The 23695-nt window shown below is 42.5% G+C and overlaps 1 protein-coding gene across 1 annotated transcript in view; it reads left to right on the top strand.

Annotated features, from left to right (window-relative positions):
- The window catches only part of GBE1 (1,4-alpha-glucan branching enzyme 1), a 753232-nt gene that overhangs the window by 188163 nt on the left and 541374 nt on the right, over positions 1-23695 (top strand). The window contains exons 2-3 of the mRNA XM_085623022.1: positions 1497-1666; positions 15497-15612. Coding sequence (XP_085479148.1) covers positions 1497-1666; positions 15497-15612 — 286 coding nt within the window. The remainder of the gene's footprint in view (positions 1-1496; positions 1667-15496; positions 15613-23695) is intronic.

Below are 23695 nucleotides of genomic sequence, written 5' to 3' on the forward strand. Positions count from 1 at the left end.
GGGCCCAGGGAGGCTCTCCCCGGCCTGGCTGCTTTCAGAAGCATGGATCGGGCCCGTGGGGAGGCTCTGCCCAGCCTGGCTAGGGTTCTGAACCTGGGCCCGGACCCGAGGCTTGTGCTCTGTCCCAGTGTCCCAGGGTGCGGGAGCCCCCGTCCTGTAAGCCAGCCGAGGGTCCAGCCGCTGGGGAAGGGTGTCCACCGGGGCCCCGGGAGGCTCTCCCCAGCCTGGCTAGGGTTCGGAAGCTGAGCCCGGACCCGGGGCTTGTGCCCCATCCCAGTGTCCCAGGGTGCGGGAGCCCCCGTCCTGTAAGCCAGCCGAGGGTCCGTGCGCTGGGGAAGGGTGTCCACCGTGGCCAGGGGAGGCTCTCCCCGGCCTGGCTAGGGTTCGGAAGCTGGGCCCGGACCCGGGGCTTGTGCTCCTTCCCAGTGTCCCAGGGTGCGGGAGCCCCCCAGTCCTGCAAGCCAGCCGAGGGTCCGTGCGCTGGGGAAAGGGTGCCCTCCGGGGCCCGGGGAGGCTCTCCCCGGCCTGGCTAGGGGTCTGAGGCTGGGACCGGGCCCGGGCTCGTGCTCCGTCCGGCAGGGCCCGGGGTGCGGGAGCCCCCCGTCCTGCAAGCCAGCCGAGGGTCCGGGCGCTGGAGACAGGGGTCCACCGGGGCCCAGGGAGGCTCTCCCCGGCCTGGCTGCTTTCAGAAGCAAGGACCGGGCCCGTGAGCCGGGGTGGCTTGCTTTTTTATTCTACGCTGGCGGAACGGAATTTTCCGCCCACCCCTACTTCTGTGTACCCCAGTGAACTGATTGGGCCAGAACATAATCAAAAATAAAAATAATAAAATTACACCCGTGGGAGGGAGAGTTGCGTGTCCGTTGTGTCCACTAGCAATCTAGCATGCAACCCAGTTTCTTAGTCTGGTTATTTGTACAGCAAAACTTGTTTTCTCCTGTTGCTATGTCATGATAGAGGAATTTGAGGCCAGTCAGACATGGCTTTCCGATGGGGAGCAGAGGGCACCATTTTGAAAGGAGGGGCACTGTTAGTGATTGGGTGGGTTGCAGGAGGCTAGTGTTTTTTGCCTCCTCCATTTAGGGCTAAGTGCAGAGGCTGTCTTGTATATGGTTCCTCCATCACTCCTCTGCCTGTGCGAATTATTTGAAACGGGGCCTGATTTTTTGGGAGACATACATAACAAAATAATTGATGGGTAAATAGCGAATTAGTATGTTCTTCACTTTAAGGTTTTGAGTGATATCGTAGCTAACTCTATCTAGCCTCACTCACTCACCTATTTGATGTCAGTCTGAACCCCTGTGTGAAAAGTATCCCCAGTATTCATCGTTACTAATCCTTAATTCTATATATTGTGGACGACTGCATCAAAGTTACTAAACGCAGCACGCTACTATTAATTGCAGAAAGAGCGTGTGCAGGTTATCAGTAATACTATTGATGCTCGGCAGTTCGTGCTATCCTAATTTGTCTTTGGTTTCTTTACTTCTAAGGTATTCTCTGTTATCAAAACGTTTGAAGCACATCGAAGAAAATGAAGGTGGACTCGACACCTTTTCAAGGAGCTACGAGTTGTTTGGTGTCAACAGACAGGCCGACGGGGGTGTGTACTGCAGGGAGTGGGCTCCCGGGGCGCAGGCGGTGTTTCTCACCGGAGACTTCAGTGAGTATTCCGTGTGCTTTCATGGCCTCCCACGTCGCTTTCATTCTTGAAGAAAGTGCAGGTCGCTATAACCTACAGCTGTTCATTGAACCGACCACATTTGAAATCACAAACGAGGAATGAACGTGCGGGGTCAATCTGCTATCCTCTTCAATGTAAGCCTACCAGTAGGAGGTAGGGCACTGTGTGGTGTTAATTAAGAGACAGGGTGGTTTTGGAAATTAATAAAAATGACCATGAAAAGCAAAATTACCACCGTAGTGTTGTACACTACTCTGATGCACCTTCTCTGTTACATGTTTTATATTTTATACAGTGAAATGCTAAGTTTATATACTTGAAATGGCTCCTTGTCAACACTGGGACGCACTCTTTTGAGCGTAGGTCTTACCGTTCTTGCACATTTTGCACATCGGTGTCCAAGAAAAAGAACACCCTTGCCCTTTAATATGTTCCAGACATGCCTCCAGGATCTCCAATCTAATTTTGGCCACATTGGGAACTCTCCTTCCTTCTCCATTGCCTCTAGATCATGGTTTAATATTTATTTATTTAACCCATTCCATGGAAACAAGAGATGACAGTTACAGAACGACTGTTAAAATCAAGTTAATAAAAAAACCTTTAATCCACTGCCATGAAGATATGGGGCTGTATTTTACAGTGCTGCGCATTGTCCTTTTTAGCGCCATCGCCCGTTTCAAAAGGTGCACTCTACACTAACCAGGAGAGTGTTCCCCATTAGAATGAATGCACTGCCCCAGGAGTGCCACGAACTCGTGCTGCACGGGTGGCAGCACATCCAAGTGAAACACGGAGCGGCTTTGAGGCAGCTGCTCCGTGTTTCACTGTACAGGCGGCAACCCGCCTGCACTTTTAAAAGGAGTGAGAGATCCCCTTGCAGGCGGGTGCAGTGAGTGACTGAATCCGCCTGGAATGGGGATGTCTCGGGGATCCATAGGACCCCTTCACCCCCTTCAGAGCGCTGCCATCAGGGGGCGCACGGACAGTGTGCACCTAGTAGGTGGCACACTGTGGCACACTGTCTGTGCGCCTCGTGACAGCTTCTTTACCTTTGTCCCTGTGTCTATAATACAGCTGGGGTGAAGAGACAAAGAGTTCTTTATTTGGATGGGGCCATGCCCCCACACAAATGAGGGAACTCCCTCTGATGGTAGGGCTGGCAATATGAGCGCCACCGCCATTTCTTTTACAGAAGGGTGTTTGCAGCCCCTTTTGTAATACCAAAGTAGCCTGGGGGCGCGCAAAGCTGGCGCAGAAGCCTGTTGCACCCCCCCCCCCCGGCGCACTTTATATAATACGTCTCATGGACTTGTATCATTGCCCATCCTAGACTTGCCCCTCTTCCCTCCTTCTCATTAAACATTGCCTATCCTATTAACAACCACAATGCTAATAATCTATCCACACTGCTGTTGACGCGTCTATTAGTTACATTATGACAAAAACTAACCTGCATTACATTTTCCTAGTACTTAATCAATGAGTTATGCTCTAAAATTGAGACACTTGTACAGTCCAGCTTTTCTGTTGTGTAAACCATTTTTCTCCTACCCCAGTATTTCGATCTCTTTTATGCAAATCGTACTCCAATGAAATCAAGTTTACTTGTTCTTCTTCATCTCTGATACTGTGAAATAATTTACAGTGTTTGGGAGGCAAGATTAAGGTTGTGCCTTAACATATGAATTTGTTTTCTTTTCAACTTTTATGGGGTAGTATTTGCTACACCCTGATTAACTCCCTTTTTAGGTCTCGCCTGACCCAGCGCATGCGCTGGTCTGGCGAGACTTATTGAGAGGGCTCCAAAAAGTGCTACCAGGCCAGCCTAGAGCTACAGTGCATGTGCGCGGGCGCGCGCGCCGTGCTTTGCCGCGATTACTTTCACTTTCGGCCGCTTTGATGTTTGATCGCTTCGCGATCACTTTCCCGGCCTCGCGGCCGCTTGGCATACCCAATAGGTCTCGCGTTTGGGACCTTATAAGTATTTAGTTATGCAACTGTTGCATGGCTAAACACTTATAAGGTCCCAAAGGCGAGACCTATTGGCTATGCCAATGCTTGTTACTAAAGTATTTTGCAGGGCATTTTATAGTTTTAATCGAGTTCATGCATTAGTTGAGGCAAGTCTAATAGAGAATATGCCGTTTTGGTCTTGTGAATAAGCTTCTGGGGCAGTTGTCTGTTATCCAGGCCCTTCATACCCCTCCGCTATAATGTGGTTGAAGAGGTATCGGGCAAGTACTAGCTGATCCAGATGCTCTGTTTGCAATTGCATACATGTCTCTGTGGTGGCTGTCATTTGCAATAAATGACCCCATTTTTGTTATGGTCCTCATGTGAAAAATCCCTCTTTTTGCATGATCACTGAATGGTATTGCTTTTTTAAAATTGTGCACAGTGGGACACTTGTCCAGTCCCAGAGTATGTGCTCTGATCCCTAAAACATGGGGAAAGTGGCTAATCCCCAATTGAAATATTTCACTTTCCCGTAAAGCCATAGTATATGGTGCTGGAAAATGCTGGCATGCGGCCTGCAGCACATGTTGGCCATCCACTAGGGCAACAGGCTAATATTTGTAACCTGACTGAATCTTTCATACCTGCAGACACGCCTGTCAAAATAACAATTATTAACAGGAAAGAACCATACTTTTAAATATCAAAACAGTCACCCGTAAGTAAACCTTGTAGCCCACAATTTAGTGTGGTTAGAATTTGATAGTGGTACATGCAAGAATTGAATGTTAGCATGTTCCTACAGTGACTAGCTCCCTAAAGCTTTTTTCAGTGTATAGTGCAGTATGAAAAAAAACTAAAGTTCAGATAAAATACCTTTTTCTGCTAACTCTGGTTTGGGATAAGCTACACAACATTTTTTAAATAATTATTAAATGTCCAATTAACGAATATGTGACTGTATTCCGCAAGCCAAAATCACGCTGTGTCTCCACAGCGCCGTCATTAGAACGAATGAGTCTTTAGTACTCATTCCTTCAGTATGCAAGTTGTTAAAAATGACTTTCCTTAAGGTGGGGGTGCTGGATTTTGGAATAGGTGCATTTACTATTCCAACTCCAGTATACGCGACAGTAGGCAAAGTATTGGACTTTAAATCCGATATCATTCTACCAATGTGTCCCTCTAAGGCAGGTCGTAATAACGACTTGCTTGCTGAACGAATGTGTACTAAAGACGCGTTCGTTCTTTTGCCGCCGCTGTAAAGGTGCAGCGGGATTCTAGTTTGTCTGGACGTTCCCCCTCCCCCCCCCCCCCCCAATTAATTAGAGAAGTCAAAACTTTTTTTACAGTTACTTTATCTAACTATTTATCAAAGGGAGGATCTGAAGGAATTAAGAGCCCGTTGATTTAAAAAAAAAAAAAAAAAATCTTTTTGGAGCATTACCAATAAATCAGTCAACATGATTCTTTAGTCCCCTTACAGCAATAATTACTATTACAATGCAAGCCCTAATAGATGGTAAGAGAAATTCTTCTATTTGGGCTATCGCCCCTATCTGTTTGCTGACCGATATTGCTCGTTTTGGACTTTGGGAACTAGACAGCAGTGCCCCAGTATGCAAAGTATGTGCCCTGACTCCCAAGGCATGGTAACATTGGCTACTCTCCAAATGGAGTATATAATTTTATAGGAAGTCCATAGTTTATGGTGCAGGAAAAGTGGGCATATACCTCCAAAGACTTGTTCCCCAGTCTTATTGAGGGACCTTACACATATCTAGAGCTACTTCATAGGCTTTAAACCACTTGACAATATCTTCCCCACCACAAAGCTAGGCACCAGGTCTTTGGGAATGTGTACCCTTTATCTCCTTTAGACACTGGATTGCCACTACCATCATTGTTGCTTGACTCTGAGAGCTGGTTGGCTTTTAAGTCCAGCTCCATCTGACTTTCTGCATGTGCCAGCAATATTTTCTTTTCTTCCAAGGACCTTTCAGCTTTCTTTTCCACTATGCTTCTTCTTCCTTAGCCTATTTCTCTGCAGTGGTCTCTCTGCCACAGTCATGTTCCCATTTTCAGCTAACTTCAGCTTGGCCAGCGGCAGCCTGTTAGATTTCAGCCCTCCTGTCTTCTAACTTCTCAGGGGACAGGTTGCAGGAGAACACACACTGGTCTCTCATCTGGATCCAGCAGGGGGCCTCATTCTTGTGGGCAAGTTTTCCTCCTCTCCTTACAGTAGGTCTGGGCCAGTGGCTAAACCTTTCCTTCTTCCTCATCTTCCATTCCATCCTCCCTATCATCCTGCTTCTCTGATGTAGACTGCCGCACATAGACTTCTTCCCAGGCTCAGAGGGGTATCTGATGGTCCACTTTGGTGAACTCCTTTCAATGGTTAGCCCCCTCTCCTTTCAGAGCATCCTCATTTCTGCCATCTTGAAACTGTCAATTTGGCGGAGATCGTCTCCATGCTTGCAAAGTATCACAGTTGCAAACTGTGCCAAAATATGTGGTAGGTATTGAATATGGAGAAAAGGAAAACATTGTCCATTTAAAAATCAAGGAGAAATAATTGACTTTGATATCAGATTATAACCAGGGTTTATTGGTTTAACATAAATTACTGAGTGGCACTGCACAACCCCAATTATTGGATCCCACCACTGAACAACAATGTAAGAAATTGGGTTAATTGTGGAGAATGGTGAGGGCCCTACTCGAGTAATAAGCACAATCCTCATCTGGGTTAAGCACAAAAGGCATCAAATAAATCTGTGCCCCACCCTATGGAAGCTTGGCACAAAAGCAGTTGAGCCCAACTTCAAGGCAATGTGTAAAGAATGTATGCTGCACTCAAACAGTAATAAAGTGAAAGCACAACACAACATAAGAAAATTGCCAAAGCAATTTAAAAAATAGAGTGAATTTTAATAAACAAAATTACTTCAAAACGAAAAATTCAATAAGTAGAACCAGAGTTATGATTTTTTTAAAGTTTCAGGTAAAAATAGGGTCAGGAAACACAAAGGACCACTCATGATTATCTGGTCACACTGGACGGGTGGAAAGTCAAAAGTTCAGGTTGGCCACGAAGGCGCATGGATTTGATATAGTGTCCTGCAGTTGCAAACCCTCAGGCAGATGATTGCCATTTTGGAGTTGGAGGAACAAGGAGCAGCAGCTATGAGCACAGGACCAAAAGGGAAAGCAGCCTCTGGTGAATGAATCTTACAGCCTGTTTGTTGCTGCATTTTCTGTGACCCGGAACTGTGGGCCCACGCAAGGTGGCCGAGACGCCGCAGTGGCAACAGTGAGTGAAAATGAATGACAAAAGGATAACAAGCATAAGTGAATCTGCGAGAGTTAGAACAAGAATGACAACAAGTGAATGAGTTAGTGAGACTTGAGTTTGAGTGAGTGTAAGGGAGTGAGAATAAGAGTGAGCGAGAATAGGTGAGGCTGAGTGCAAGGTCATAAGAAAGAGTGAAAGTAAAGGTGGGTGCAAGTGAATATATATAGATGAGTGAGTGAGAAACTGAGTGAGTAACAGTGAGCATAAGTGTGAGAAAGAATGAGTTCAAATGAGTGTGAGCTAGTTGCAAATAAGGGAGTAAGTAAAAAAAAAAAAAGTGAGAATGAGGGAGAGAAGAGTAGGTGAGAACGAGTGATAATGTGCTGTTATGATTGCAAGTCTGTTATTGCCTCAGAGGTATCCATGGCAAAATGTTAGGACTGGTATACTGAGGGCAATTCTTAGCATGACTAGCATTTGTGATTAAATACTAGCACTTGCATTCTAGAAGTACAACTTGGCATAACAGCCATCTGTGCAAGAATGCGGAGGATGGCTTACTGAAGGATATTCTTGGCATATGGGGCACCCGTGCTAAAATACCGGCACATTGAATGTAACCTTTGGTGTGATGAAGGACAACCGTGAAATATCTAAGGTGGTGCAACCATGACAAAATGCTAGTCCTGATATACTAGAGGTTATTTTTGACTTAAAGGTCACCCAGAGTATTTGGATAGCATCAGTGGTGAAATTCTGGCACAATTGTGGTAATTTTTTACATGTGGGTTGCCATTACACAAGAAAAAAATAGGTTTCGATCCTGTGCAGCATTTGGTTTCATTGGCTCAGTACACCATGAAAGCACTTGAATATTTAATTTCCTTACATTGACATGGATTTTTGGCAAATTTTTGTGGAATCAATGCTTTAAAATACACTATTCGAAGTTCTTTTTTACAAAATTTTCCTCGTGGGGAGAACACCCGAACCCTCTAGAAGAAATTATGCTTCATTGTTTTGCACACATGCCATAATTTTGGACAAATATGGTACCCCACCACATTCATAGATCAGTAACTGACCTCCTCTTTCTTGCATTCTGGTGCTTAAAGTAAAACTAGGTTAATTATCTACAAATATAATGGTTATGCAAAATTGTGGGAATTTCTTTGCCTGTGCGCCTGCTCCTCATTAGGGACGCGGGCGCAGAGGCGAACATGCCCTGAGGAGGTGCACTATAAGTGCACCACAAAAAGGTGGCGCACTTTCAGTGGGATTCCTAATGGCCGCCTTCTAGAGGGGAAAGTGTGAGTCCCATGGACCCCCCAGGCACCCCCTTGCTGCCTGCATTGTGAAACACGGAGCAGCTTTGAAGCAGCCCCTCCATATTTCTCTAGTGCTCTGCCCTGGGGCAGCACATTATCTGTAAGCTAGCATATTATCCCCGTTTGTGCCTGGCACACCTTTTGAAAGGTACGCCGTGGCGCAAACAGGGTAAAGTGCACTGTATGCATAATATGTCCTCTGGGATTTACTGTATAGGAGATCACACTGTGTTGCTATTAGGTTACATAGTGAAAAAATGCTGTGAGATATGCATATTTTAGGAAACATCGAAAATGCAGTTATTTACAATGGTATTGAAAACAGTAGCCTTCTTTGTAATTTTATTAGGGCACTTCCTTAGGTGAAGACTTGCTTCAGGGTCGCTTACAGCAACCAATATGGAGATTTGCTAGAAAGGTCTTCCACCTTCCTATAACAATATAGTTTCAGGGCACCAACTGTGAAGATTGTTCGTAATCCTAGTCATCGAGTGCAAGCCATTCCTTCTAGTGATGCGTGTAATACAAACAGAAGACACATGCATGACTAGAAAGATCTACTCAAAAGCCATAAAAGCGTTAAACAAAACCTAAAAAAACTAACACAATAATTGAAGGACATTTACATGAGCTAAGGCAGGTTCAGCAGTTTGCGATGACTTTAAAAACCGGATTCCCGTTCTTCTGGGTCAATGGGAATTTTGCATAACCATTATTTGTTGATAATTAACCTAGTTTTGTATACTTTTAACACATTTCATAAGCAAGCGATATAAATGTGTGTAACTATATATATCCCATTTATGTTATTTAGTTGCAGTAGATTGCTGACGTTAAATGTAATTTTTTTTTTTACTGTATTAAGTCTTACTTGCATTTGCATGTTACATTCATTAACGGAGCTATTTAATTATTAAATGCAGCTACGTGAGAATCATGAGGTATAAACCAAGTAAAGTTTGGTTACATTTTTAATATGAGAATATTGTTAAAGTAAAATATGGCTTCGTTCAAGTTACTTGCAAGGAAATGTTTCCTTACATTTGTTCAAAATTCTAGACACGGCAGAGTCTTTGTAAAAACTGCATTTGGACTTTAATAAAACATGGCAGCAAGGATTCTAAAGTGAATTTCCCTTTTAGTCTCTTAAATGAAAAAGTGCATCGTTTGTCCCATATATCTTATTCATAATCAGTCATTGCAAAGAATTCTTTCCCAAGAGAGAGATAATGGATTCAAAGGCCTAGAGGAATGGAAGATTGTCATTCAATGCAGATGAGTTTCAGTAATATTCTTATCATGAAAAATTGGGTTGCAAAATAACCTCCAAGATTTTAAATTAAGTTTCTATAGATGTATTTAATTAAAACTGCACGGAGTTAACCTCTATTTAAGTTTCAAATAGGTTAAAATATCAACTTAAACTTATTACTGTTTTGTGTTTAAGATAATTGAAATTCAAACACATTACTCTGAATAAAAAAACTACTTAATAACCTGTTACAATAAAATGTTCTTTAATTAAAGAATTACAAAAGTTTGCTGGAAGGGACTGGGATCATGGAGTCAAGTAGGCATTGTTTTATAGTTTATGAAAATTGAGCTTCGCTGCTATGAAGGTTGAAGCAGCAGGCAGCTAACTCTAAAATCGGCTTGCTTGTGCTTCCAGACAAAGCATGTGCAGTGCTTGTTTTTTTTTTTCGTGCTTTTTTTTCATTAAATATCTATCAATTATGTATGGCTGTCACTTGCTGTGCTCCAACGGTCACATACTTTTCTAATCATTTTCAAAATGGGGCTCACCCCCAAAGCGGTAATGATTGTGGATGTCATACAGTAGTAAGACTGCAGTGTAGTGACCCGAATACAATTGTTCTGGCACACAAGTTATGCCACAATTGCCTCCTAAGTGGGTCAGTCTGTCGGTTTCATCGCAGTAATCTTCTGCAAAGTCTAGAGTCATAGCATGACTGATTATATAGGACAAGGCAACATGTTGGGTGTGCCAATTAAGAGGGTAGTTTCTATTCGAACTAAGCATTTGAAGAAACTCCAGTGGTTTTTGGTGTTGTAGTTTGTTCTGATTACTAAACCTTTCAGGTATCGTCCCAATCCCAAATTGCCAAGGGCTTGGCACATTGACAGGTTTTCCCATTATGTGTCTATGGGGCAGTGTGGTGATAGCTAAGGGCACAAATTACTTACCCATACCTGTTTTTTTCACAATACTCGTTACCCAATGTGTGAAGTCGTATTTCACATTCTAAGATCCAATGTTTATCGCTCCAGCCAAGGCATTCAGGGTGCGAGGTGAAGTTAAAAAGTAAAACCATAATGATGATGATAACCACAAGAATGAGAAATCCTTAACTGCAAACTCTCATGCTATGTAGGCCTTTGAAACCCTTTCATTTCAAATAAATTCTACATTAGTACATTCATTCTTGTCCATAAAGGGCGGGTGAATGTCACACCTACAATTCTGGTTTTACCTGCCATATCCCTATTCTGTTTTCTGCGTGCTTTTGCTATTTGCATTTTCCTGTAAATGATGCCCTTATTAATCGGTAATTTGCCCTAACAATATTTGTTTATTTACCTTCACAATGCCTTTCTTAGATACAAGAGTTGTATCCTCGCCAATATAGTTGATTTATTAGCTTTTGTACATGTGTCTTGCAGCTATGACTCCATCGTCTTAGAAATCTGATTCATCTATTGAGTCCTGGTAAATGTCTGTCAGAGTGTGTGTCATCCACTGCCTAATTTGTGCCAGTGATTGCAGGTGAAGTGTACCGGTGCTTATTTTTGGTTCATTGTTTTTTTCATCATTCTATTTTGACTATGAGCAAGAGAGATACAGGCAAAAATCGGAGACAATTTGACTAGATGGTAAGAAAACAGTGATGAAGGAAAAGAACCTGCAAGATTGAGATGAAGAGTTCTTAAGTATAGAGTAGGCTAAGGAAAGTTTGCTTCTTAGGCGCCTGTGAGTTGTTGGGATAGCTTGAATGACCAGTCCAGGCCTAGCTCGAAAGACTAAGGGGCCGATTACGATGCCGTAGGAAATGGCTGCGACCCTCGGTTGGAGCCGTTCGTACGGCATCGTAACCAGCAGTTTGGATTCATTTCCAACTGACCCATTTGGATGGAGTCTGTCGTAAATGAATCCAAACTGGATTTCCGAATGACTTTCGATGGGCTCGGAGAGCCAATCTGCCATTAGGAAAGCCTCCTGTAATCCCAAGGGCGGCTCTTTCTGCCCGAGGGATCACCATGTCTGATTCCAACAGCCTTTCTGTGCTGGCCTTTCTGACACAGAAAGGCTGTTGGAAGTCGAGTTTGGGGGCCCCAAGCAAGGCCCCACCATGGGTGTAAGACCTCTGGATGGTAGCAGAGGGGGCACTTATGGTGCCCCCCTTTTGATCCCTGCACCCTGTGGCAGGCACGTTGAGGTGCCGGTCACGAGGTGCAGAGATGAAACTGCACCTCTTCTCTTTACAATGAGAGCGTGCATTCTGGTCGGAATGCATGCTCCCATTGTTAGGAATAGGAATGGGACTGGGACTGGGACTGAACAGTGTTCGGTCGCATCCTAATTGCTGGGTTGGGACCACCGACAGGAGGGTCAGTAGGTCACAGTACCCAATCGATGTCAGACGGACTAAGGTCCGTACGACATCGAAATCGGGTCCTTAGTGTGAAGCTTGAGGCTAGGGAACATGTACAACATTTTATTAACACTTCATATATATATATAGCTATACAATATACACATGGTAAAGGAACAAAAGTAGTGACTCAAAATGGTAATGCATTAAGGTATCGCAAAAGAAGCCGGGTAGCATTTAAGCGTTACAACAAACAAATGATGGACGGAATGCTGACAATGCAGACATTCTCCCCCCAGTCAAGAGATCTGGGTTAAATCCATCATTCTTTTGGCCACTACACCACCCCAGTTTAGACATGGCCATATGCAAATCAGTCTTGACCCTGTGCCTCATGGGAACAGTCCAGCCCGAACTGCCAAGCCATGTCTTCCCTGGACCGGAATCATGCATCCTAGGACCGGTTTCTTGCTATCAACCGTCATCAGCCAGGATAGCTTGACTCCAGTGTCGTAGTGAGCACGGGTCCCACGTCTGGGAATACCCATCCCACTTAGGGCGAAAAGCGTTACAACAAACAAATGATGGACGGAAGGCTGACAATGCAGACATTCTCCCCCAGTCAAGAGATCTGGGTTAAATCCATCGTTCTTTTGCCCACTACACCACCCCAGTTTAGACATGGCCATATGCAAATCAGTCTTGACCCTGTGCCTCATGGGAACAGTCCAGCCCGAACTGCCAAGCCATGTCTTCCCTGGACCGGAATCCTGCATCCTAGGACCGGTTTCTGGCTATCAGCCGTCATCAGCCAGGATAGCTTGACTCCAGTGGCGTAGTGAGCACGGGTCCCACGTCTGGGAATACCCATCCCACTTAGGGCGAAAAGCGTTACAACAAACAAATAATGGACGGAATGCTGACAATGCAGACAGTCCTAGGATGCTTGATTCCGGTCCAGGGAAGACATGGCTTGGCAGTTCGGGCTGGACTGTTCCCAGAAGGCACAGGGTCAAGACTGATTTGCATATGGCCATGTCTAAACTGGGGTGGCGGAGTGGGCAAAAGAACGATGGATTTAACCCAGATCTCTTGACTGGGGGAGAATGTCTGCATTGTCAGCATTCCGTCCATTTGTTGGTTGTAACGCTTTTCGCCCTAAGTGGGATGGGTATTCCCAGACGTGGGACCCGTGCTCACTACGCCACTGGAGTCAAGCTATCCTGGCTGATGACGGCTGATAGCCAGAAACCGGTCCTAGGATGCTTGATTCCGGTCCAGGGAAGACATGGCTTGGCAGTTCGGGCTGGACTGTTCCCATGAGGCACAGGGTCAAGACTGATTTGCATATGGCCATGTCTAAACTGGGGTGGCGTAGTGGGCAAAAGAACGATGGATTTAACCCAGATCTCTTGACTGGGGGAGAATGTCTGCATTGTCAGCATTCCGTCCATCATTTGTTGGTTGTAACGGGTAGCATTTAAGGACATATACTGGAACACATTTGCTGTCTACAATCCTTTGATGAATGAAAATGCTATGCTGTTAATTATGTATTTTGTCTAGTTTTGTTGCAAGCCTGGTCTTGACAGGCGGCGACTACGATCCCAAATGATCTCAAAGTATGTATCCAATGAATAAAATAAAGTACAGGGTTCAAGCACAGTAAATCGAAACATTGGTGTCTTTCTAAAACTATATTTGATTATGTAACTTTCTTTATGTCCAGGTTTGACTTGGAAAACATATTCAAAGATATAATGAAACTGCGTCAATGGCACCTCATGCAGGAGCACCAATCATTTTATCGAAATGGGACCAACTGAGGTATAATCCTCTGTGCCTCTTAGCCTACTTTTCAATTTCCACAAAGGGCACCCAGTAAGAATATGAAAGAACTCAATGACTCAAATCTTTATTCAGATAAAATATCCCTAAAAGAATTGCACAGATCAATTTTATTAAGATCTTTGTAAATATTGACATGGACATATGCAGATGCAGAACACCAGATACCATGCTAGGCATCAACTGAGTGGCCACTAATTTAGAAGGTATTATCAGAAGCATCAGATGAGGGATAATTAATGAACTATTCATTTTCATATCTTAAAATGTCAAGGTATAGCAGCTGTCTTCTAATTTGGATGGAAGAATTAATTTTAAGCTTTGGTATCTGCCTAGCAGGCAATCAGACACCGGCCACTGAACACCGGACCGGGGACTGTTAAGTGTTTGTGGCCACTTCTACACCCACTCAGGCCTCTCATGGAGGTAATCGCCATATGCTTGATACCACATGAGATGCAAGCTAGAAAGTAACCGGAAAGGCAGAAGGTAGGTATTCCCATAAATATGAACATGAAAAATATGAGAAAAGGGCTCAATGGTGCTTGTGAAGCAGAGTCACCACTGAGATGAAGAAGAGTTTAAGGAAAGTGAACAAAAGGCTTAGTCATAGCCTTGAGTAAATGGGGAACATTTAGCCACATATTCAGGAAGCACCATAGCAGGGTCCTTGCAGATCTACCTAACTAGAGATTTTCCAGTCGCTGTAGTGGTGCCCTAGATGACAGTAGCACTCTGCAGTAATTCAGACCAAGTCTTTTCTTGGAGTCTGAAAATCCAATCGGCCAAATTCTGGCATATTTGTTCTATTTGGAAAGGGTGCTGGGAACAGCATCCGGCACTGTCCAACTTCTAGAATGCATTGTGAATGCTGGTGTCCACATAACACCAGACCTAAATCCGGACAGGTGCACATCTCCTCTGGTGGGAAACCTTATGAACTCCCTTCAGGCAACCACTGATCAAATAATTAAGCAGGAGAAAGAGGTGATGGATGGGTTGTTTCTTTCTCTAGGGGCAGCAACCATCCTCCTTCTACATTTTTCATTCATGGATATTTACGAACATCTAAGACCAAACTTAACCAGTGCACTGAAGGTGAATGTGGCACGTTTTCACTGAGTCCTATGAGTGTGGCTATTCTTGCAAATACAATCCAGTTAATGCATGTAAACGTCCAAATGCATTAGAAAAGAGCTCAACGACGACCCATTGATGTTACTGGACTAAAGTAATGGATGTTATTCTGGAATAATTTATATACAAGATATTATATTATATATATAAGATCTGTATTTCGTTTTCATGAATCCTGTTTGCCCAGAAGTAAGAGAACCGTTATGGAAAGGAGATTATGTGTAGAGATATATTTTACTAAGTTTCTTTTTAGGATGTAATGTATTGTATTGTTTTGATTTTGTGTCGCTCTTTCGATGTTCAAATCTTGAATAAGGAACTGAATTGAATTGGCTGTCGCAGAAATGCTAATGTTAAATCTCTGCCAATTGTTATTCAAGGTTAACAGAATCTGTAGTTTGCATTGTACTTTAAAAAGCATTACCTCCTTTATTCGGATCCTGGTTTTACATTTACCTTCAAACACATCATTTTCACTTGTTTTTTATAGTGTTGAAATGAAACGCCTTAGAATAATTGTGGATTTGAAGGTGTGCTGTAGTAAGTTTACAGATCGCAATGTAATTTACCCACATTAAGCTATGCGAGTATTGACTTTATATCTTTTATTTATTTTTAATTTGTTTTGCAGATGATTGGAATCATTTTTCTAATCCTTACAAAGAAATTGGTTATGGAAAATGGGACCTTTATCTCCCACCAAAAGACAATATGGCATCCCCAATTCCACATGGCTCAAAGTTAAAGGTATTTCATGCACTGGTTTGTTTAAAAAGTATAATGTGTTTATTTTTATTATTTTTTAACAAACATTAAATTTTTCATTTTATAAACATACATAGATATTTTCGACAAGCAGTTGACGTGGACACATAGGTGTTTATTGTTTTCCGATAGCAATCATTAAGAGTGCAACATTAAAAGTGCCTCCCATATTCGAAGAAATGTATGGGGATTATAGGTATATGAAATCTCATCCTGAGATCAGATTCCTGTATCTTCAACTCGTAATTCTTCACAGTTCATTCTTAATTCGCTTACAATACTGTGGTCTATTAATGCATTGTGTGAATTACTCAAATCTCTCCCTCAAAACCTATAGTTGTAAATCAAATGTGAGTCAACTGCACTGTGAAATTATATGTATTGTACTGTGAATTTATACAGCACTTACTGCCCGTGACATGGCGTTGAAGCACTTTGCGATGGGTAGCACTTGCTAGCGCTAGTTCTAAATGTTTTTGGTTAGTCGTATGTTAATAGATTTGGAAGATCGATTAGTTGCCTGCCATTTTTAGTCTAGAAGAAGTTATTTGTTACTGATTGAGATATTGGAGTTATGATTAATTTTATATACTTTTTTTTTTTTTATTTTCTCCGCAATCCTACAACCAGCTTCAATTTTACTAGGAGAAGACAGTAGGACGGAGTTAAAATACAATCAAATTCATGTCTACTTGAAATATCAAGAATACTTCAGCATATCTAGAAATTCAACTGTTGATTAAAAAACAATCTTCAATAACCCCTGCTCACCCCCTTCGTAGCTTGGCACGAGCAGACAGGCTTATCTCAGAGGCAGTGTGTAAAGCATTTGTGAACACATACAGTAATACAGTGACAACACTACAGATGTAAACCACACAGGTTGTATTATAAAAAATAAGTATCTTTATATAGACTTAACACAAGACCACAAACGACAAAAATCCACAATACTATACTTTAAAAATGGTAGAAATAGCTTAGTTCTCTTTAGATGGTAAATGCGACACTTAACGTTCAGTGTACCTTTGGATGCGTAATGTGATACAAACGAGTTGCAGGGAAGGTGATGCGTTGGTTCCTTACACGCAAGAATAGTGATGCGCCGGTTCCTTGCTTCGGGGGAGGTGATGCGTCGGTTCCCTACTGCTGCGTAGGGGACGGTGATATGTCTGTTCCTTACCGGAGAGGAGGTGATGCGTCAGTTCTTAACCGCGTGGGGAGTTGATGCGTCTGTTTCTTACTGCCCTTCTGTGGTGATGCAACTAGCAATGCCCTGATGCTATGACGACCCAGTGCAATTAACAAAAATGACGTCTTCTTGATGTTGCGGCAACGAAGGGGTGATGCGTGCACGCCCGACGGCGACTCGGTTAATCTTCTTGAGCCGTGACAGGCCCTGCGACACGCTTCTCTGGTGATGCAACAGCGCCTGCTGCGACGGCGACACTCTTCTCCAGTGATGCGGGGTGTTTCGGTGATGCAATAGCGGCGGCATGCTTACTCAGCGATGCAGCGACAGCTGCTGCGGCAGCGACACGCTTCTCCGGTAATGCGACAGCGTCTGCTGAGACGGCAACACTTCTCCGGTGATGCGAGGCGCTTCGGCGATGCGGTGGTGACAGCGCCGGCATGCTTTCTCGGCGATGCAACGACAACTGCTACGGCGGCGACGCGCTTCTTCATCTTGAGCTGTGCTCCCAGCGACAGTCTCTCAGAAGGCCCAGCTCAGCAGCAGGCACTTCAGATTCCCAGCAAGGGAACTCGGGGGATCTGGTTGGTGAAGTCTTCCATCCCTAAGACTTCAGGCCCTTGGAGATCTTCCTACAAGTTGATGAAAGTAGCACAAAGTCCTTTCTCCTTTCTTTGGCAATCCGGTAACCCCTGCAGGCCAATCCTCAGCACACAGCATAGGGATAGTCTCCTCCTGCAGTCTTTCTCTGGTTCCTCTCCTCAGCAAAGGTTCTTCTTTTTTCCCAGAAGTGATCTAAAGGTTTGGGGCCTGGGCCCCGGTATTTATACTCATATTTTCTTTGTTCTCTGAAGGCAGAGAGGCCTTAGCCTAGTCCAAACCAGTTCTAGTCAGTCCTGGAGCGCTTTGTTGACAAGACTCCTTCTTTCCTTTGACAGTGTGGGCCAGGGATATCAGAAGCACCCACAGGAGGTGGAGCCAGCATTGTGGAATGCAGGCAGTGCTCTATTCAGGTCCCAGGTGCAACTCCTCCCACCACTCTACATTCAGATAGCTCTATTCAGCCCTGTGCTGACTCACTCTCTCTCCTGGAATCCCACCTCACCTGTCACTCACAAGCCAGACATGAAATACACAGCCTAGCAAAGACAGGTTTGGACAGTTAGGCAAGAAAATACCTACTTTCTAAAAGTGGTATTTTCAAACACAGAATGTTAAAACCAACTTCACTAAAAGATCTACACTGCCCTTGGGCCTACAGTAGGGGTGTCTGATATTAAGGGAAGGTTTAGGGACTGGCAAGTGGGTGCACTTGGCCAGTCAACATGGAAGTACCAGACTGAACATAGGCTCTGCAATGGCACGCCTGAGACACACTTTACAGGCTGCTTTGGTGGGTGGCACAACCAGTGCCGCAAGCCCACCAGCAGCATTTTATTTTCAAGCCCTGGGCACAAGCAGTTCACTGTACTAGGGTCTGACAAGTAAACCAAATAAGCCAATCATGGAGTCACTAATCCATACATCAATTTACCATAGGGAGCACTTGCACTGTGGCACTGCTTAGCAGTGGCACAGTGCCCAAAGCATCTAAAACCAGCAAAAACATATGAGGCAACAGTAAAAAATGGAAGGGAGACCCACGCCAATGGTGCCAGGTCTAACACCCACCATTTTAGCATACAATGTTTCCTTTATGTAAATCTTTTGTTAGTTAATTGAACCACTCTTAGTACTCTGGGGATGCTTCTTCTTACCAATAATTGGTATATTGGAATGGGCTATCAGAATTGCTATGGACCAACAGCCTCTGACATCTGTTTCTTATTCCCAGATACAAAATTTGATCCAGGTATTGATTAGTTACAATAGAATTCTTAATAAACCATATAACCTTTTCTCAAAATATCTGGATCCTGGGGCACCTGCAGATCATGTGAACCTATATCCCTGCTTCGTTGCATCTAAGGCAAGCATTGCTAATATTGTTACTTCATTTGTGCAACCAATTGAGGGAATAATATAGTAGTCCTAGCCAAGGTCTACATATGCTTGAAAATAGATCCCATGCATTGCCTTATTGTTAAATGACTTCCTCCTAATCTCTACAACTTTGATTAATACCTACTTCTCTGAACCATTTGTTTGGCAATTTGGTGAAAATTAAATCAGGATTTATTTTGACATTCCTGAATCAATCTTGTTCATTGTGATTGCTTTCTAGGTGCAGAGGGGGAATCAAATACATGCTCAGCTATTTCCCTAGAAACTGTCAATTGAGGCCAACAATATTTCTTAACAAGCTTGTAATTTGAAAATAGGGGAGCTTAGCTTTAGCAGATTCCAAGGAAATTATTTTGTTGTTCATAAACTAGTCCCCTATTTTCCCTAGGCCAGCCTTTTCCCATCTCCGTATTTCTGTTGGAGAGTTGAGAACAAAAAAATGTAAGGGGAATTGCAGCATGCTAAGTTGGAATTTTTAGAAAGTGCTGGAGCTGTAGCTCGTGTGTGTGTGTGTGTGTGTGTGTGTGTGTGTATGTGTATATGTGTATATAGATATAGATATATATTTTTAAATCATTAGAGTTCTGTATCTAACTGACTTGGGATTTGGTGCCTGAAGGATTGGGTGATCAGGATAGAGGAACAATGACCCATTAATTTTCCCTCTAAAAGAATTGTCAAAACTCTTTTCATTGACATTATAAAACCAGAAGAAAGTAATTAGAAAAGCCCTGGTGCGATAACATTTCCAAATTGGAAGGACAACCTTTCCCAGCTTCTTATAGGAGATTTAACTTGGGTTGATTTACCCAGGGAGATGTTTAATCCATGTAAGAATGCTAATTTCTGAATCCTCTTCATTAAGAAATTGGTTGGATAAAAAAACAAGGAATAGCAGTAAAGAAAAAAGTTGATAAAGGTAACGTATTAATCGTAATCCTAGTGATTCTACCTGTAATCTAAATGGGCAGATTTCCACATTTATGCAACATATCCTTTATCTTATGCTTAAGTGGGCCATACCTTAATTTCTGTAATTTTTCTAACCCTAAATAACTAATCAGATTTGCATCCAAGTTAAAGTAAAATGTCTGTCGGAGATAAAACTTGCACACTAGTGTGAAAAGTAGATTTTCGAGTCTCGCTAGTATTGACTTTAAGGTCAACAAGGGCAGTAAAAGACGACACTTGTTCAAACAGCTTTTCTATTACTGAAGCATCAGATTTCAGATCTAAAACGAGATCTTCTACATAGAGTATGAACTTCAGGGTTCCTGAAATTGCTTCTTTAGTTTCTTCATTCTTCCTCAACACCCAGGCTAAAGGCTCAATAAAAAGGGCAAATAAAGTTGGCAAGATCAGGCAACCATGTCTAGTGCCTCTTTATCTTTACTGGCTCTGTAGCTCTACCCTTCAAAATCAATGTGGCTAAGGACCCTTCATAAATCCTGCAGATCGACCTGATGAGCTGTGCAGGAAAACCCATTCTCTCCATCTCCATAAACTGATATATTTCCAGCTCCCCAGGTCGAAGGACGTTTCAGCATTTAAGAATAAAACTGTTTCTGGAGTTTTAGCTACAGTGAAAATGTTGGTTGCTTTGGTTAACAAGCGTGCATTATTGAATAATTGACGGTTCAGTATCATTGATTAATTTTGGTATTGCTGCCGCTACTCTCATTGAGGTAATTTCCATTAAGATTTTATAATCTGCATTGACCAGTGTAATTGGTTGAAAAGAGTTTACCTCAATTAAATCCCTATCTTTCTTAGAGAAGCATATAAGGATTCCTTTTTTGAAAGAAGATTGTGTGTGTGTGTGTGTGTGTGTGTATGTATGTATGTATGTATGTATATATATATATATATATATATATATATATAAAATATATTTTGCCACTTGGCAATTATATTTACAATTTAATACTCTCTTGTTATAAATTTGAGAAAACTGCACTTGCGTTGGCAAGTACTGAGAATTATACATGTTTCTTTTTCTCATTTTCAGTTATTTGAAAGTCCTCTTTCTATTGTTATGCATGGACTTTGAGGAACAGTGGGTCCTTTCTTTATGTTTGTAGCCATTAAACGTTTTTTCAAAAACAACGAGCCTTGGAGTGCGAGTATTCCTTTATCGAATTCAGGATTGTGGAGTTTTCGTAAATATATATATATATATATATATATATATATATATATATATATATAATCTACTGGCGGTTGCCAGTAGATAGTTGTAGTTAGGACCGTGTTTCCATAGGAAATCCGCAACATTCTATTTGAAATAACTTTGGTGCCGGTTGACGAATCCTCGCAAAATTTTCAAAATAGGTGGGGCGCTCTGCTCCGCTCCTACCCTGAAAGTCTTGGGGTGATTAGTCAAGCGGGGGCCGAGAAAAAAGGGGGTCCCAAAACGCGTTTTCCCCATGCATTTTTGCATAGGACCTTTAGTCGAAGGTACAGCCCGAACGGCTGAACAGAATTACTTGAAATTTGGCAGAGAGGTAGTCCTCAGGTCAGGGAAGTGCCTTTTGCAGATCTGGTGTCAATCTGTTCAGTAGTTCCTGAGAAAATCAAAAGTAAAATCATATATATATGTGGGCGGAGCCTAACCACACATCTCATCCTGAGATCTGATTGGCTGTCAGCACTTCATTCAAGAAGTGTTGGCAGCCATCTTGGGACCAATATACATGATATCACCTCATTAAAAAGCATTGCAGTTAATAGAAGGTTTTAAGACTTTAGTTACATTATAAATCATTTGTTGATGGTACCATACTCATTTTAGGAATTGTGGTATGTTCTAAGGTGATTTCACCATGTGAAAAAGCCTTCTGCTGGGATATCATGATTGAGAGAAATATTTTCTCATACTTTTCCCACAGAGGTTTGGAAGGTGATCTATAAGCTAAACTGAGAGCTTATTTTCTGTAAATTCACATTATCTTTCTCAGTCATGTGAGAATGAAGTCTGACATTCTCAGTAAAACATGTACCTCCAACAAGGGCAGAGACTGTCAGTTGATTCCTTTGTGTTCTACTGCAGCTTCCCAGAGTGTTCCAAAGAACAACTAGAGCGCTAACAGTCCTACTTATGATAAACGTATGGCACACCTGAAGCCATCTTGCTTGGATTAAAGTGGTAACTCTTAAAACATTTAATTTAAAAAGGAACAAACTGAGGGGGTTCATTTTGCCACAGCAATTATGTTTAGTGCTGCAGAAAGAAAAATTAGGGCACATTTTGAGTGACTTCTCAAATCCCCTTCTATTTCATAAAAAAATTCTGACATGCAGACTGAAACATGCACTTTCAATACCAGCAGCAGTTTTCCCTGGTGAGCAGTAGCTTTACTACAGTGATCTAATGAGCAAAAAGAGTGCTAACATTCTGAATTTATGGCAAATGTGTGACACATCTGAATGCCTTCTTGATGGAATCAAAGTAAAAAACTGAAAGTTTTTCCTACTGAGGAGACTGCAGTAAATGAGGAAATTTGGAAACTTCATAACAAATAAATCTCCCAAGATGGCCACCAGAGACAAAAGAACCCAAATGTAGCCCAAATATCACCCAGATGTAACCCAAGTATAGCCCAATGACAGAATGTCCCAGAGTGTTCTTAAGAACAACTTGAGCGCTTACTGTCTTCATTATGACAAAAGTATGGCACCCCTGAAGCCATCTTGATTGGAATAAACTGGTAACACTTAAAACATTTAATTTAAAAAGGAACACAATGAGGGGGTTCATTTTGCCATAGAAATTATGATTAATGCTGAAGAAAGAAAATGAGGGCACATTTTGAGTGTTTTCTCAAATCCTCTTCTATTTCATTAAAAAATTCTGACATGCAGACTGAAACATGCACTTTTAATACCAGGAGCAGACTTCCATGGTGAACAGTAGTTTTACTACAGTGATCTAATGAGCAACTAGAGTGCTAACATTCAGAATGTATGGCAAATGTGTGACATATCTGAATACCTTCATGATGGAATCAAAGTAAAAAACTGAAAGCATTTCCTACTGAGGAGACTGCAGTACATGAGGAAATTTCATAACAAATCTCCCAAGATGGCCACCGGAGACAAAAGAGCCCAAATGTAGCCCAAAATCACCCAGATGTAGCCCAAATATAGCCCAATGACAGAAGTGTGCAAAACACTTATTATTTTGTGTTTTTGCAGTGTTATATAGTGCAGACTTGTCAGGTATTGGAGTGCTTTACATGAGCATTGGTTACAGCACACAAGAACAAATTCATTTTGGTTGTAGACATGGGGAGACTAAGTGATTTGACCAAAATCACAGAATGTCGAGCTGAAGCAGAAACTCCAACCTGGCTCCCCAGTTGCAAAGTCTGCAGTTCTGGAAGTAACACCACATCCTCTCCCCTAAGTGCAACATTTAATCAAGTGGTCAACTGGATAAAAAAACAAAGATAACAAATAATTTAAAAGTGCTTTGTCGCTATTTGAAAACTCAGAAAATATGTCCTTATTTTAGTCTTTTAGAGCACTAACCATAATTCTGATGCCAATAAGACCCTCTCATATATGTAATTTCTAAAGGAAATTACAGTTTTGATTACATCAAGATGACGTCAGGCGTTCCACACTTTTGTAATAAATATAGTATGTTAGCAATCTAGTTGTTCATTAGGATACTGTTGAGAGGCAGAGGCCGGGGGCACGGACTCTGAAAATTGAAGGCAGGTAGGCGGGTGCAAAGGCAACAATTTAACCACACTGAGCAGGCAGGAAGGGCCGTGGCAGCACAACAGACTATGGAGGGCAGTGGAAAGGGGGGCAGGGGCAACAAACCAACAATACAGGACTGGCAAGAGAGGCTGTGGCAATATA

This window comes from Triturus cristatus, chromosome 8 (assembly GCF_964204655.1).
Source record: "Triturus cristatus chromosome 8, aTriCri1.1, whole genome shotgun sequence".
NCBI classification, from domain to species: Eukaryota; Metazoa; Chordata; class Amphibia; order Caudata; family Salamandridae; genus Triturus; species Triturus cristatus.